The sequence below is a fragment of the Trachurus japonicus genome, chromosome 18 (assembly GCF_045865225.1).
Source record: "Trachurus japonicus isolate A0001 chromosome 18, Traja_1.0".
In the NCBI taxonomy this organism is placed as follows: domain Eukaryota; kingdom Metazoa; phylum Chordata; class Actinopteri; order Carangiformes; family Carangidae; genus Trachurus; species Trachurus japonicus.
In genome coordinates this window covers 17995631-18012701 of record NC_140924.1, presented here as the reverse complement: position 1 = coordinate 18012701, position 17071 = coordinate 17995631, and the positions used below count along the sequence as shown (strand labels likewise).

At 44.2% G+C, this 17071-nt stretch overlaps 1 protein-coding gene across 1 annotated transcript in view; it reads right to left on the bottom strand.

Moving 5' to 3' along the window:
• Positions 1-2067: 2067 nt before the first annotated feature.
• Positions 2068-17071, bottom strand: part of gal3st3 (galactose-3-O-sulfotransferase 3) — a 35409-nt gene continuing 20405 nt past the window's right edge. Inside the window, exons 2-3 of the mRNA XM_085759046.1 lie at positions 6339-6441; positions 2068-5304 (exon numbers count right to left, since the gene is read on the bottom strand). Coding sequence (XP_085615172.1) covers positions 3987-5304; positions 6339-6421 — 1401 coding nt within the window. The 5' untranslated portion in view covers positions 6422-6441 and the 3' untranslated portion in view covers positions 2068-3986. The remainder of the gene's footprint in view (positions 5305-6338; positions 6442-17071) is intronic.

Genomic DNA, 17071 nt, shown 5'->3' with positions numbered 1-17071 from the left:
CAGGTTCTGTGCCAGTGCTTTGGAGACCCAGTGTGTTCAAAGTTAAGTTAAATAACCATGAAAAACACAAATAAAACACATGAAATTGTGACAAACAAACCGCTAAAGGTGCAATTGCTATTGCTACATAGCTGACGGTAGCATTAGTGGCTGTTTATTCAAAAGTACAAGAAAAAACATCATCAATAAACTTCATTACTTTACTCTTTGTTGTTTCTGACAGCGGAGAGCAACAACAAGATTATTTTTCCTTTGTTTTGTTCCTATTTCTGTCACTTCCTCTACTGCAATTAGCATGCTAATCAACTGATTACTGATTTTCAGTAGCATCCGGTTCATCCTGAAGAAGTAGCTGCTCACATCACGTATTATAACCTCCGGTCTTAATAGCCTAAACATAACAATTGCTGAGGCTTTTGGCAGCAATGGTGAGTCAACAGCTAATAATGCTATTGATAGTGGCTATGTAGCAACAGCAAAAATGTACAATTAACTTCTTTAAAATGCTGTGAATATCATTTCATCCAGCTTCTTTTATTTTCTTCACATAAACAGATTTTATTTCATGTTTCTATTCCGAAATATATGTTTTACAAATTGTGATTCAAACCCAGTCAACAGCCGATCACATAACTGTAGTGGTATTAAATTCTTAAATAAGCTGACTCAGGCCTAAAAAAAAAGAAGCTTAAAATAGGCCTACATTTAATTAGTCACCATTATATGACTAGGTAATGTCTTATTTACTTATTTATTTATTCAATATTGAACACTTTGGGTTGCCATAAATGCCTAGTGAATGACAAACAACAGAAATATAGTGTCATGTTATTTTACAGTAGATTTATCTGTGGTTTAATATAGGAGTTTTATTTAACGCAGACATGATTTTTGACATGTTGCAGCTGAATTCAAATGAATTGAAAATACTGTATAGCTGAGGAGTGGCAGTAAACTGATTTATAGGATAGGTTGGACAATATTCTTCGCTGTCAGCAAATCCCATTAAAAAATAGCAACAGCACCATCAATGAATCAATCATGTGAACAAGTATTGTCTCTGTAGTCAAAGCCTGATATAGTTTATCCTCTGTGTGCCACAGAGCTCCATTGTTTTCCAGAAACAATTAAAAAAACACTCAAATGGGCCACACTGTTGCATTGAGTGACATGTTCTTTCATTACAATGAACATGGGTATTGTTTTTTTATTTTGACTGAATCCCACATACACCATCGTTCTGCCATAAATAATCATGAATGTGTAATCATCCACAGCAGGAAATAGCCCCTGACAACAGCAGTATTTAATCATGCTAAAAACCTAAGTGCCCAAATGTTTCAGGAAATTGCTGAGATTTTTTCCTAAAACATGAAACAATGTTATCGTTTAAGTGTTTAAAGGTCTTCAGTGGGTACTAAATGGCTTGTGGTGGCAGTGCAGCTGACAGGGCGGGGAAGTTCACAGTCAGACTCAACCTGACGCTGTTGGTTTTGGTCTTTTCATGGGATTTCTTGACAGAAAGAAAACCACATACAAATGGATGGCAGCTTTTTTTTTTTTTTTTTTTTTTTAAAGTAAAGCTGAGCCAAAAAGTGTGGTTTTTACAGTGTATGTGCCTTGGAAGAAATATTAACACACATCTGAACTCAAATGTCTGTAAATAAATAAAAACTGCTGTGCATCTCACGCGCTCTCAAAGCTGAGGTTCCCCCAGTAAGTTCAGATAAGCACACTTTAAATTCAGATATTCACAGCCACTTCATAAAACATTGTATCCTCTGCTCAGGTCTCTGCTTTCCACCCGTTCTACTTCTTATTCCTGTCAGAGCAGCAGCGGTTTGTGTGTTTTTCATTATTGTAACGCTACAGAGCGACAGGCTCCCACCACAAAAGCATCGTGTGGTTGAGCACTTAAGCACTGCAGAATTAAAGATTAATTTTTAAAGCGACTACACGTGTTTCTATGTGCGGTTTTCAGAAGTGGTCTTTGTAGTTTTGCATTATGTAAAACTTCCATTGCTGTTGCCTGAAGTGGTGTGCTGAACATAGGATGGTCCACTTACAAGACGGCAAAGCACGATTTTTATCCAGTGATTCATGAAAAGAAAAAAAAAAGAAAAAAAAATTCAAAATACAGTAATGGGACTCTTTAAGTCCCGATAATAAATAATACATAGTTTTAATAAATCTCACTCGCATGATTTCCTTTTGTTGCCATGCCAACTTGGCTGGCCATGAAAAAAAACAAAACACAAAAACAAACCACAACACGAAATAGAGAGAAAGAGCCACTTCTCGGCTCACTTGCACTCTTGCAGCGTTACACAAACACACCCAGACATCCTTCCTCCGCCCCCCAGTTACTTTGCAGCACCCCGCTGATCACTGGAGGAATGAAAGAACATAAATGAAACGTTAAATATGAGCAGAATGCATTAAAAATGGATCACAGCTGAGATAAGTGATGACATTTTAAGATCGCAGCCAACCCAGCTGGACCACACGCCTTAAGAGGCCTTAAGCGTTCTACATGATCACTCCCGCTTCGTCCTCCTGCGCCTCTGGGTTCAAAAAAATGAGCAGCTTTTCTCCTGGGCCGTCACGTCCTTAATGAAAACATACGGCAGTGTAACCCAAGCGCACAGGCCACAGAAAGGCTGTGGGGACAACATGTTAAAAAATTCAAAACACCACGACCCATAGGCTTCAAGTCTTTGTCCTGTTGTGGTCTTTACTTGTGCCAGTACGACGGGGAGGGGGGGAGTTGCTGGTATGTCATTAAATCCACGTCCTTCATATGCAGGGTCTTAGTGCAACAACACCAACGATTAAAAGTAAAAACCGCACATCCAAGAAACCATGTCTTCAACGCAAGGTTTCTACAATGCGATCTCAGCTGGTGGATCCGAGGACGACTGCAATCAGAGGTGAACTGGGGGTGAAGAAGACGGCAAGATATAGCCTAGCGTCTCCTCTCCGGGCTGAGGGGCTCGATCAGTGGGCAACAGCAGGGATGAGAGGACGGAGGATGAAGAGAAGGAGGCAGGAACGCCAGAAAGGTCGACTGAAGAGACACGGATTTATGTATGAGTTCTTGCTCTCTGCGAGTCTCGGTCATAATGGATGGCTAAATTGACTATCCAGCAGTTTCTAGACTTACCCTCTGGTCAGTGTCTCTCTTTGTTTGTGTATCTTTTAACCCCCACCACCACCTCCTTCCCTCCATTGCTTTAGGGTGTAGAGTTTGTAAGAGAAGAAGAAGAAGAGAAGAGTTGTTTATTGTGCTGTTGTAATAATAGTTGGAGGTGATCTCAATGTCTGTCTGGCCTCTTAGGAGGCTCTTTGGAGACCTGACAGCTGATCCCTTTACGTCATTATGTCTCGCTCAAGGACTTTAAGGGGCATATGTTAGTAAGAGAGAGCAATCGAGAGTCCGAGAAACAGAGAATGAAAGCAAGTAACATGATACTATACCAGTGTGATACACACAAAGCCCACTCTGTGCCTCACAATAGGCCTGATATCGCCACTTCCCTATTGAGTCCTGGTTGCACATAACAGATTTGCTTCAAAGACCCACTTTCACCTAAAAAAAAAAAAAAAAAACCCCCGCTCCCATCCACCTCAGTCGGGCGTGAAGAGGTGTACAACTGAGCCGGGGTCCCAGTGTGGATTTCTTTCTCCCACTCTTGTGTCTGCCAACCCAGATACTGTTTAGCAGACCACAGAGGGGAGAGATTCAAGTTCAAGTCCAGATATGTCTCACCTCCCTTTTTCCTCATTTATTTGTATCCCAGACTCTGGGAAGGAAAGGAGAGACACTGATTTAAGAGAAACCCACTGAACTTTTCCCAAGGACGCCCTTTGATTACAAACCCCCCCCCACACCAGTCAATCGTTGCCTTGTGGATCAGGATGGGTAGAACGATGCAGTCTGTTGGGCACTCACATTATGTTAAAGTCTGTTTTCTATCCAGGCCGATCTAAGAGGCCTGGGCTTGTGAGGATTTAGACTTTATCTTTGTGGTCCAACCTTGAGTTCCTGCAGCGGGCTTTGAGGTGGAGGTGGACCCTGTTCCTGAGGCAGGGCCTGGGGCTGCGGGAGGAGGTTGCTGGCTGCGGTGCCGCGGCAGGACTGTACGTATGGGCTGCTGGAGGGGGTGCGACTGCTGCGGAGACCGGAGCTGGTAGCTTCGCCGGTAGCGCAGCGATTGGGAGCGTAGGAGAACCTTTGTGTACTGGACCTCGGGCATGATGAGCTTGAGGCAGAGCTCCTGGGCCTGGCTCGAGAACCCGCGGCTGAGATTCACCGGCAGATCGTAGCCGACGATGTCGACTTTCCCGCTCGGCTGCCACGGGCGGAGGTCCTTGTTTTTGATCTGCGCTGCCGATCGGAGGAGTGGCATCCGCCCGCCGAAGCAGCTCCTCATGAGCCTCTCCTGGGCTCGACGGAGGAGCCGCACCTCCCTCGCCACACAAGCCGGACCCAGGGCCGACAGCTGGCGCCACAGCGAGGCGTTGAAGTGGTCATAGAGACGTGCATCTAAGGAATTCCAGGAACGGATCTTTGCGGGAAGGCCCGGTGTCAGGCTTCGCTTCGAGCTCGGGGTCCTCATGTTAAGCTTAACATACAGAATGTCATCCAGATCCCAGGAGAGGAGATGGCGAAGGAGAACCAGAGACTCGTCAAAGTACTCGGCGATCATCACCAGGGAGAAAACTCGATCTACCTCTGCAACGAAGGCCCGCACGTACGCCTCATCCGCTGCTGGACGATCCTTGTCCCCACCTAAGTCGAAGGTCAAGGTGTTGCGTGCATACATGGAGTCCTTTTCGTCTGGTCGGTAGTAGCGCCACGGCTCCTCTAGGAAAGCCTCCAGGGAACCATTAGGCACCCGCTTGAAGCTCTGACAATACTGGTTGTAGTAGCTGAACAGGGACTCGAACATGGAGCCGGGCTCTCTAAGTATCGTGACGTATATTGTGTCATTCGGCATCAGGCGCTGCAGCTCCGCCTTGTTGAAGCGCATGTGGCTGGTGATGATGTTCGGCGGCAGCGTGTGCGGATGGACAAAGTGAGTTGTGAAGGAGCGCGGGTAGCAGAACTGATGGCTGCAGGCCTGCACCGGCAACGCCACCGTCAGGTTGTTGCGCTCCGCGAAGCGAAAGAGCAGGTTCTGCATGGTGGTGCTGGCCGTTTTGTGGGTCTTGAGGAAGGCCACGTTGGTGTGTTTGGGTTTCAACCCCGGGGCAGGGTGGGAGCGGAGGGCAGGGCAACCGATGTGGAAAGCCTCCATGGTCCTGGAGAAAGGAGAAGAAAACGTAATCACTCATTATTGAAGCTCCATTAGCTCCAGTAAAAAGGAGCAGCCACTTCAACTGAAATCACAACGTTGGAGACATAAGTGCACAGACACTGGACAGATAATGGAAGAGACCGAGGTGCGCAACAGGAAGGTATAAATGAGGGGACATTTGGGGAATTGAAATGAGAGGAGATGGAGAAAATCGGAGAGACAATGAAGTACGATGAAGCCACTTGAGGATGCAGCATCAGAACCTGAGAGTGCAAGATAATATAAGATGTGTCTGATCAGTATGAACTGCACACTTTGCCTAGGTGGGTCAATATCAGTTAATCAATTATTCACCATCTTTTGAAACATAGTGTGATGATATACTGTGTTATCAATCACAAAATTCTGATATCCAATAATCATTCCCAGACTATATTGAAAATTCACCATTTTTTTGTGTGATGTGAGGGATAAAGTTTCAGTACCACTGGATCCAAACTGTGGCGACAATGAATATTCATGATACAACTTTTACAATAGGAAAAAAGAAATAAGAGCGAAATATGAAATCAAAGAATAGTCTGGCTGCATACATAATGTATACTCTGCAGTTTCACAGCGTGTAGCGTTCACTGCAGACTGAACTAGAGTCTATAGGTGTGGAGGCCGGAGCAAAAAAACCCCCACAAAACGTTCAACAAAGTAAGACAGCAAGGACAGGAATTAGGAAAAAGGTTTGGTGAGCAAAACGGTACAGGCCTGAGAACAGACCACAGGGCTGTCAAAGATCTGCCCCCTCTACTTTTATAATTGGTCCCTTGACTGACTTGGCAGTTCATTGGCACTCCGAGTCTGCAGATCTGAGTATTATAATAAGCCGGTCCCTCTATTTAATTTGACTTTAATAGAGAAAAAGAGCTGCCATTGTCAGATTTTTCATTGTAATTAGCACCATATGGGCTCGCAGAGATAGACAGTGTAAAATGTAAGTAAGTGTGTGTTTGCGAATGTGTGGGTGGGTGTGTTTCAATCACTCACCAGCTGAAGTGGCCCCCATGGTGCAGCAGGAGACTGACAGTACTGATGGCGACAAAGACCAGGAATATCTTCTTTTGCGACATCTCTCCGTGCTTCACTGGGACTGTGGGAGGCAGAAGGAGGAAAAAGAAGATTTAGATGAAGCCAAACCGGGGGCAGGTGGAGGTGTAATGAGAAAGCAAAAAAAAAAACGAGGGCGAGGTGGAAGGAGAGCGTCGGCGAAATCGGGGGAACAAGAGGCGAAAACGAGAGAGAGGGAGGTTCAGAGAGAGAGAGAGAAAAGATGAAAGGAAGCAGAAATGAGGATCGAAAAGGACAGAGAGGAGAGAGAGAGAGAGAGGGAGCACAAGGAAGAGGACGGACACAGAAGGATTTATTCAGAAAATAATTGCAGGGATCCATTAGCAGAGGAGAGAGTAGTGTGGCTTAGCTTTTGTCACTCTTTAATAATACAGTGAATGATACCTTCATTACTTCCTCCGCTGTGAGAGTCACATTCACCGTTACACCCCCTTTTTTTAAAAAAATCTCTGAGCCTCAAAACCCTGGACAGACGGTCCTGAGGTGCCGTCAGTAATGAGCGACGTGCATATGTGTAAAAAAAACCCAAAAACCAAGCAGCACTTCACGCAGAGAGCGACTCTTGGCTCGGACTTCCCCGTGTCACTTGACCCGTGGCGCTGAAACGCTACGACAGCAATGGAACCTGGGAAGGCGTCCAAGCCTCTCTGCTCATTTGCATAACAATGGCCGACGTCTCTCTCCTTGATTACACTGTCCTGTCACCGTCACCGCTCACATGCCAGCAGACGAGAACGCCGACCGCCCCTCGCTGCAGGTTACTGCGCATATACCATCGCTATGGTCGTCACTGAGGGTTTGCAGCACAGAGATAGATATGTTGGTGTTTTTTCTTTTCTAATCAAGCAAAAGGTGCATCATTAATTTAATAAGCTGCTACCTTTTTTTATTCCAGGTAAATTAACTTATTATTTTTCCTCCAGAATATCAAAACAGAATGAAAAAATTGCTCCGAGTTTTCCAGTGGTTAGGCCCCAAAGCCCAAAACAAATCAATTCACAATTAAAAGAAACGGTGAAAATGCTTGATAATAATTAAAAGTATTGATCAGTTATCTACATGTTTGGCCAAAGGCTTGATTTATCATTTCAAAACTGTCTTTTCTTTGCTTTACTCTTCAAAAATAAGAGATCCAGCTAACACATTAAGAGAAGGAAAACAAACAAAAACACTATGAAAACAAAGAAGAGTCACTCTTACATGTAACATGCAGAGCTCATAAATACAGATGAGACTCATTAAGCAACTGTGGAGGAGAAAACGGAGGCTCGAGGTTCAAGCAAAATCAAGAAGCGTTTCCCAAACAGTAATTAAGCATTCAGAGGAGAGGTGACAGCTGACCCCATGTCGCGCTGTGGAAAATGAGGAGAGAAAGGAAACCTGATTGCTGACATTCATTTTTTTTTTCTTTTTTTAACAGCTGGGACTGTGATGCTTCAGTGGCTGCGTGTGCACGAACACACACACACACACACACATGTGCAGAGACGCACAAAAAGCACTGAGGTTGCTCTTATGCTTAAAAGAGGAGCCAATACTCTCAGGCTAATTGGTGCCTCGATGGTTGCAGATGCAGAATTTGATTATTTTTTTTAGGTGCAGAATTATATATTTATTTTGTTAAAGAAAAGTCAGCTGAGTGCTTTTTTTACCCGTTCACGTGCACAGTTTTGAGAGAGATTTTTTGGTACAGCCGAAGTCATTAAGTGCCTTGCTTTAGGGCACCTCGACAGATGTTGAGATAAGACAGGTCATTACTTATTCATAACCCCGATGTACTCGGCCATTTTGGGACTTGTTCAAACCCAAATCTCTGGCCCACAGCTGACCCTTTTTAGATTCTCCCACCGGAGAGCGAGTGGTCTGGAGCGGTCTGGATGTTAAAACTGAGGGACCCCTAAAGACTCTGCAACAGCTGCACATCAAGGCTGCAACTGCCAATTACCCTCATTACCAATTCATTTGCTGGAAAGAGTCAATGGATTGTTTGGCATCAAATCATATCACAACTTAATGTATCTTCACATCTGTCAAAATCAGTGACATGAAAGACGTGAATGTGACATTTGCATCAGAAAAAACAAGAGCGAGTTTGGCCTCTGTGCTTGTTATGTCACTGAAAGGACAATTCAATTGATCATTTTCTGCACTATTACAGGGAAAATGAAAACACAAAGACCTCAGCGCAAGAAATAGAAAATACACAATCATTAAAAACCAATAATATTTCAAACTTAATTCAGAGTTTCCGCTTCCATTGTTTTCTTTTATATGTAACATACAGAGCATCTCACCAGAGGAGGAGAAAGTAAAAGGGTTTCTTCGTGCTCTTTAATGAATAAAATGTTCCTTCTTTTAATAGGTTTCCTCTCTCCTCTACATTGTTCCAATTTAGTGACAGCCTGAGCAGTCAGAGATATCCGTGTTCACGTCGTCCTCCCTTCAGAAGAAGCCAATTGCTGCCATGTACAGCATGAAAAACAACCTCCACCGACTTGACAATTGCCTGAGCTCGATAATCCGTCATATTAAACATGACACCTTAATGTGCTTCTGCCTCTGTTCCTGCTTTATTTCTTTTTCACTTTGCCCGAGTGGAGCGTTTCCATACCTGTTTCTTCGTCACATCGGCCTCTCCTTGCTGTCAATCACCCCCGACACCCACAGGAACAGATGGAAAATTCACCCAGCACGTTTTCTCTAAAACATTTCACCCTACTGTCTCGTCTGTTAGTATTTAGCGAGGAGTGGGGCGACAGTTTGGATCCATAAGACAGCCTTCCCTGCATGTTTACACCAGAATTATTGAGGTGTAATTGATTGCAAATATGCAAACTCAGGGGAAAACTAGTTTTTCTTTAACAGGTAGCTACACGCAAATAAGCTGCAGAAATCCTGTTTAAATAAAAAAGATCATGTGGCTGGAAATAACTTGGAGCCCACAATTTAAAGGGATAGTTCAACCTTTTGGCAAATTGGCCCATTGCCATAATCCCTATAGTCATAGCAGTAGGTTCGTTACCTTTAATTGTCGGTGCAAGGAGCCGCGAGCTGCTCAGAGCTACGCTACGGAGGATAATGGGATTTCTTGGTTTCCCTCATCAAACTCATCAAATACACAATCCAACAACTCCAAAACGCTCTGGTGGACAAGTTGTGACCTGCACATTCACCACGCTATGAGATAATAACAGAACGTTACGAGACAGAGTTGTATTCAGGCTAAATTCATGCAAAACAGCTGATGTGCGTTCCCGTCAGGAGCAGTTTTTTGACACAGTCTCTGAATTTACCTCTAAAACAACTCTGTCTCGTAACGTTCCGTTGTTATCTCATAGCGTGGTGAATGTGCAGGTCACAACTTGTCCACCAGAGCGTTTTGGAGTTGTTGGATTGTGTATTTGATGAGTTTGATGAGGGAAACCAAGAAATCCCATTAGCCTCTGTAGTGTAGCTCTGAGCAGCTCACAACTCTGCTTTGCCGTTCTAAAAATAGCTTGCACCGACAATTAAAGGTAACGAACCTACTGCTATGACTACAGGGATTATGGCAATGGGCCAATTTGCCAAAATGTTGAACTATCCCTTTAAGGAGTAATGGCAAATGCTAAAATTAAGAAAAGTTGTGCCTATTTCCATTTTTATAGACTTTTGCAGCTGCACAGAGAGCTGTAACAAGTCTGAAGGAAACTGAACCCTCTCCTCTTCTCAGCTCGAGGCTAAAGCCTTCAGACTACATTAGCTGCTGCTCGCTCAACACACCTGATTCTCTGACCGAAGGGGCAGCAGGTATTTGGGGGGGGAAAAAAAATCACTGTGTGAAATGATGAAAGAGGATTTCAGCAGTTCTGCCGGATTGATTTGGATGCATTTTTTTTTTTTACAATAAACTTCCCATCATGAGTGCAACAGATTTAGGGCTGTAGAAGTGCAACACTGAGAGGGTGAGAGCTGTTACCAAAATATTTACATCTGGACCAAAGCCATGGATCATTTTCGGGTTAGGGTTAGTCTCTGAGTCAGTGATGTTGCTAACACTGTGTAACTCCTGCCACTGTACTGGTTGTACCAGACCAAGAATGTGGTTTTGTTTATAGTACTTGAACTTTCCTCTGAGTTTCAACATATACATCTGTGGAAATCTATATGCTCCGTGCGTACTGCGTAGCCTCCACACCCACGTTGTCAGCAAAAAACAACTTGATCAAGGGGAACGTGATGAACTTTTCACTGGGAAATGTCATCTTAACGGATTGGTCAGGTACATGTAGCTACACCGATTCCTTCAGCTTAAGGTCGGGGCCCATTTACATAAGGAAATGTCAATGTAAAACCTGGTTTCAGTGAAGCGTTAGTGAAGCCAAACACAGAAAGGAAGCACCTCAGCTGATGACGCTTAGTTAGCACAACAAAAACCAATGCAGCACAGATGCAGGAGGCTGTTTATTGTAGTAAGAGCGTGTGTGTGTGTGTGTGTGTGTGTGTGTGAGGGGATGGAGGTAGATCATGTGTCACAGAGAGTTAATAAGAAAGGGATTTAAGTGGCTTTCAGGAGACAGACTCGACCTCTTCTCCTCATCCGCCCTCATCTGCTGCCATCCTCTCCTCCTCCTCCTCCTCCTCCTCCTTCAGCACCAACACTCTGGCCTCTTTAATTAAAAAAAACGTCTGATTAGGTTTCCCCTAACGACCGCTGCAGATATGAAAGCGTATAGTGAGAGGACACCCGATCCTTCTGTCAGCGGACAATAATTCAGAAAAAGAGGGCGTGGACATCTTATTAGTAATATTGATCCAGTGATTAAGTGAAGGGATAAATCCACAAGGAGCTGCATCTTCGACAGGATTTCAACTGAAGACATGAGGATTAAAAAACATCTGATGTGAAGAGGGAGGAGGGAAAAGTCATCGGCAAATTCCATTATCGGCAAAAACCTCGGAGTGGAGAGTGCTTTTTATATTGTCACCGGCTGTCAACAACACAGTCATGAGAAACAAAACCAGCACAACTCCAGCCTCTGAATCAAGAAATAGAAATATCAGAAATATGTAAAACTTTGTGTTGCATTTAGTCCCTTTTCAATCAAGCTCAGACATGCCCTCCACAGTTCACATAATGAAACCTGACAGCACCACTCCTCATCTCAGGGTTAAACGTCAACATCCAGCTTCTGATTATGACTCGAAACTCGTTGAATCGTGTCGCCGCTGCAGCCTGAGCGGGGTCGCGCCGGCTGCAACTGCACCGTGTATATAACTTTCCTGTTCGGGTAAAAACACAGCACCACCGTGGTTCTGGTACACCGCAACTCAGCTAAACCCCAGAGACCGAGTTCAAGCCCAGTCTTCCTGCTACTCTCACCCACACACGAGCGCCCTGTGCTGGGCCACACGGCCGGCCAGCCTCCCCTCCAGAGCTCCAGCGAGCTCTGGAGACGAGCAATGGACGACGGCGGAGGCACCGCTGGTGCTTGCCACGGTACCGGCAACAGGTATGGCTGGTACAGGGTTCCTACAGCTTAAGTCAAGTTAAATTTAAGACTTTTTAAGTCTTTTTTAAAGAATGAATTCAATGCCTTTTAAGACTTTTTAAGGATCCGTAAGAACCCTGTGGTAGCTACCGGCAACAGCAACAAATTCATGTGGCTACTGTGCTTCTCCGGGAACGACACAGGTCGCAGTTGCCCTTCTCAACCAGAGGACCCAAATTGGCCCATTGCCATAATTCCTGGTGAATGTGCAGGTCACAACTTGTCCACCAGAGCATTTTGGAGTTGTTGGATTGTGTATTTGATGAGTTTGATGAAGGAAACCAAGAAATCCCGCGAGCCTCTGTAGCGTAGCTCTGAGCAGCTCAAGGCTCTGCTCCGCCGTTCTAAAAACAGCTTGCACCGGCAATTAAAGGCAACGAACCTACTCCTAAAACTATAGGCATTATGGCAATGGGCCAATTTGCCAAAATGTTGAACTATCCCTTTAACTTCAACAGCCCCAATAAATATAGAAGGTAATTGAGTCAAACATGAAAATATGAAGCTTTCTGAACATTTCCAAACTAAATATTCTGTGTGATGTGTTGAATTTGAGTTTACATTCAAGGACTCGACCTGTTTTTTCACGATCATGTCTCAGTTTTCCTGCCGCTCTGCGTGTGGCTGCCGACTGCTGACAAACACACTCCCATGTGTGAAGGAATTTCTCCTCACATTTCTCTCCTATTCTCCCTGCAGGTGATTTCCTCTCTTCGTCCCTGCACTGTTTTCAAAACGTACAGCTCTTCTCTTTCTCCCAGAGGACTTTTCGCCACCGCTGCCTCTGCTGTGTGAAAATGTGGTATCTCCAAAATGTCAGCTGTTCACGAATCAATGAAAACAAATGGAGGACATTTTGAAAGAGTTTTGTGCTTGTGCTCAGTCGGAGCGCCGGGGCAGCGAGTAGAGGACTGTAATTCAAAGACAACACAATGTACACACACACAGAGAGACAGACACAATGTGCACTGCACACACAGATGTTCACCCCCCCCTCCCTACACACACACACACACACGTTTCTCCCAGACACACACACACACAGAGATGACAACAGCTTAATGAGCGTAGCTTCATGCTCTCTCCTCCAGGGCAACGGCAGCTGCTTCTGTCTATGATCTTGTCATCTGTACTGATCTCATATGACGACCTTTGACCTCTCCTCGGGGACTTTTATACCTCAAATGATCTGTAAGGTTTCCGACAAATCACACACACATGCACGCACACACATGCACGCACACTTTAAGACTTTAACCCTGACCCAGCAACCAACCAACCAACCAACCAACCATCCACCCCTTCCCCACCCCCCTCACTCTGCCTGTGCAGCAGTTACTGTAGTGTGTCTTTATGCATAGCACATACACACATACACACATGTGCGCACACACACAGCTGTTCAGGGCCCGTCACCGGGGCGATGACCTGCAGCGCAGCCATCAGTAACGGGATGACGAGCAGGAAACCAAGGGCAAAACTCCTACGTATCATCTAACACTGCGAACAGATCCTCACACACACACACACACACTCGGACCCGAGGCGTGCATTAGCATTAGCATTAGTGCCTTCCCCTGAACAACAGTGTGTAAAACGAAATGAGTAATATATGAGTTTTGTGTTGCATTTAGTCCGTTTTTCAGTCGAGAGCTCTGCCACATGCCCCGGATCCCCACACGTCACGTAATGAAACCTGACAGCATCACTCCTCACGCCACGTTCAAGTCGTATCACAGTAATCCCAGCGTAAACAGGGTTAACGTCAACATCCAGCTGATTATGACTCAAGACTCTGACTGCACTGACTTAAAACCAAACCAAACAAACATAGATGCCTCATATTAGCCAAAGTCCATCATTTAGTCTTTAGTATGACAAACTCTGTAGTAACACAACACGGACTAAACATGGGAGTCTTTGCCGTCCGTTAGACACAGAAGCCCATGTCAGTCAAACCCCACGCCCCCTCTTTTAGAAATCTGAGCTTTAACAGAGATTACTGTACGATGGAGGCATGAGGGCCACTGTGGGCTCAAAAACATATGGTTTAAAAATCTGAATTCAGGTTTTAAGTTGTAAGTTTACGAGCCAAAATGACACGTCAACACTTCAAGGTCAGACAGACATGCATCGTGTCTGCATTGGAAGATTTGAGTCATACTTTTGCAATTAGGGAAATACAACAGGTCATTAGGCCTGTGCTTTTCCTACAGTGCCGCGGAGACACACATTTATTCCTCTGATAAACAAATACAAAACAAAAACCTGAATTTGAAAGTTTTTTTTCTCGCTAATTTGTTGTTTTCTCATGAATTTAAGTTTTTTCTTGCAAATTTGTAAGTTACTTTCACACAAACTTTTGACTTAATAATATTAGAGCCTCTCCAACTCTTTTTCTAACTCTGATCCTACAATAGCCCGACTCTTCTCTCATATTACTGTGACATATCATGAGGTATTTCCTCAAATTTGTCAAAAAGACTCTATAAATGTTTATCACCACCTCAGTATTATTCCAGGTGGTGAGTAACCTGGTGTTGGTGAAACGTCCTTGAGCCGGACACTGGGTCCTGCCGACCCTGCGGTGTGACCTCCGAGTGCAGATCCTTCCCTTCCTGCAGGGATCAATAGGCAACACATCTGATTATTACTTTTTACAAGGTGCAGTGTCTTTTGTTTTTGACGGGTAGAGTTACAGGAGTCGACCTTGTTGGAGGAAAAAAAAAAAAAAACAACAACTGGAAAAGCTGTGGTGGCAACAGCTGCTGCAGCCGGATATAAAAATGTATCTTGCCGTTAACAACTGCAGCTGCTCAAGGACAAAGACTTTATTATTTTCTTAAAAAAATGATTTGAACACTTACTCGACAGTGAAACGCTTCAGACCTTTTTTTTTCAAAGTGCTGTATAAATCATGAGGGGTGTGTGGGAAGAGGCAGAGTTAGAAAAAAAAAAGTGTGAGTCTAAGAAATCTTCAAAAGCTGTTCGGGGCTATCCAAGAAATCTATTCATTTTCCAAGAAGCCTGTTTGCTTACGTCTTAGGCCTTATCTCTGAAATCCTCAAAATCAATCTGAGATATGAGGCTTGAAATTATTTTCCACAGTTGTGCCTTCCTCATCTGCGCCCTCCGCCGCTCCACCTTTCCACCTCCTGCCATTTGGTGAAGCCAAAGATCCCCGAGAGTGGAGATATTTCTAAAACCCATTTCATACTTGGGTTAGACGGGGCGATATTGACGAAAAGCTGTTTTCGTGATCGGCCTGTGGCTCGACATGAACAGACTGTACTCGTAATTCACTTTAAGAGATCTTTATGTTTATGTTTCTGTAGCTTTCTCTTTCTTTCTCTGCAGAAACTTTTTGTTTTGTTACTTCCAGTGGTCCCCTGGCTGGTATTTTATCAAACCTTTAACAACGAGGTATCAAAACACAAACAGGTGGCAGTTGTCTATCAACAGCTACAAATGGTTTCTCCCATTGCATTTAGTCCGAGTCAAACGAAGTACGCAACAAGAAGAGAAGCTTGGTGTTATTGTTATGGCAACAACACGAATGCCTCATGTGGGATTTTTCTTCTTAAGGTGCATTTGATCAGTGAGATCTCGTGTTTTCAAAAACGTTACAACAAATATCAAGTGTGTGTTCAGAGGATGCTAATGTCTTAGTGTCTGTGGTTTCTAACGTTTTTAAAAGTTAAAATCGATGGTTACCGGTAGGGCTGACCAATTAAACTGATTTTCATCGTCATTGCGATATCAACATGCATACTTTTTAAAAAAGGTTACTTGAAATGCGATGAGTATATTTTATTTACAGGGGCTCACAGTCACTGCACGCTCATACACCTGTAACTTGAGCTACACTGCTAGATGCAACGTAACGTAACAACAATGGGGGACTTCTGTCTTGTCCCTCGGATACCGCACCTGAAAAGCGCCTACGCAGCATCAATCGGCATATTTGTACTGACACGACTTCCCGTGTTTAGTCGACTCATAACGGTTAGAGTTTGTTTACAGCGTGCAAGCGTTCCACTCTTTGTTGTGTATTTGTGTGGCAGTGTTACAGCGCCACTACAGGCTTGGCATGTGTACTACAGTACTATAATACTATATGCACACCTGAATACTTCCTTATTTATCGCAAGTCATATAGTCAACTAAGTATTGAACAGTATCATCGCACATCGGACATTATCCTGACATCGTACAGGCCTCGTTAGTTTGCAGGTTGAACTTGAGGACGAGTGAAGGGGACATGGCTGAAGACTGATCAGCTGCTCATATGGCGATGGAGGAGCTACAACTTCAGATCATTTCTGTTGTTATACAATGAAAAGTTTCTCCGCTCGGCTTTGGGTTCACTGGTTCATCTGCTTCTGGTGTCCCTCATCACCAAGTCACACCACAGGGAACATAATAATTGCCATTTGTTTTGTTTTAATTAATTGGGCCATGTATTGTGTTCAGGTTATAGTCACTTTCTGTTTGGGAGTCATGGTCGTTTTGTTTTGCCTCGCTATAAAGTAGGCCAAGGCGTATCCATCCCAGCAATGTAAATTTCAGTCATCCGTGGGAGCAGTTGCTAGGAGCAGAAAATTAACATTTTCCGCAAGAGTCAAAGAAATATGCAGATTCAAGAGTTGTTATTTCTCCGACGAGTCAACAGCGAGTACAGCCGTGTCCTTCTCATTTAAGCTGCTTTTTATTTTTGTTCATATTTTGTTTATCACACTCGTGGTGTGTTTTTATCTGGCTCCTGCACAAGAAGCCGAGTGCATTGTTTCTCCAACTGGGAGAAAAAACAAAAAAACAAAAACCAGCATCGTTTCGCACAACACCAGACCTTTGTGTTACTGCGATTCAGACGGCCGGGGCCAGGTTACACCTGACATTTGTTCTGCAGGTCGGCTGAGTCATTAATTCACCACTGAGGATGTTTTTTTTTCTTAACTTCTGACCTGACTGAGTCTTGTTCAGTCATGATTATTTAACGATGCAGAGAAATCACAGGACAAAGCAACAGAAGGAGAACTGTGAGGTTTTACTACAAGACTGAGTCGCCTTGAATGCAGCTTTGTCTGAATTACTCTGAATAAACTTCCCGCTTCATCGCTT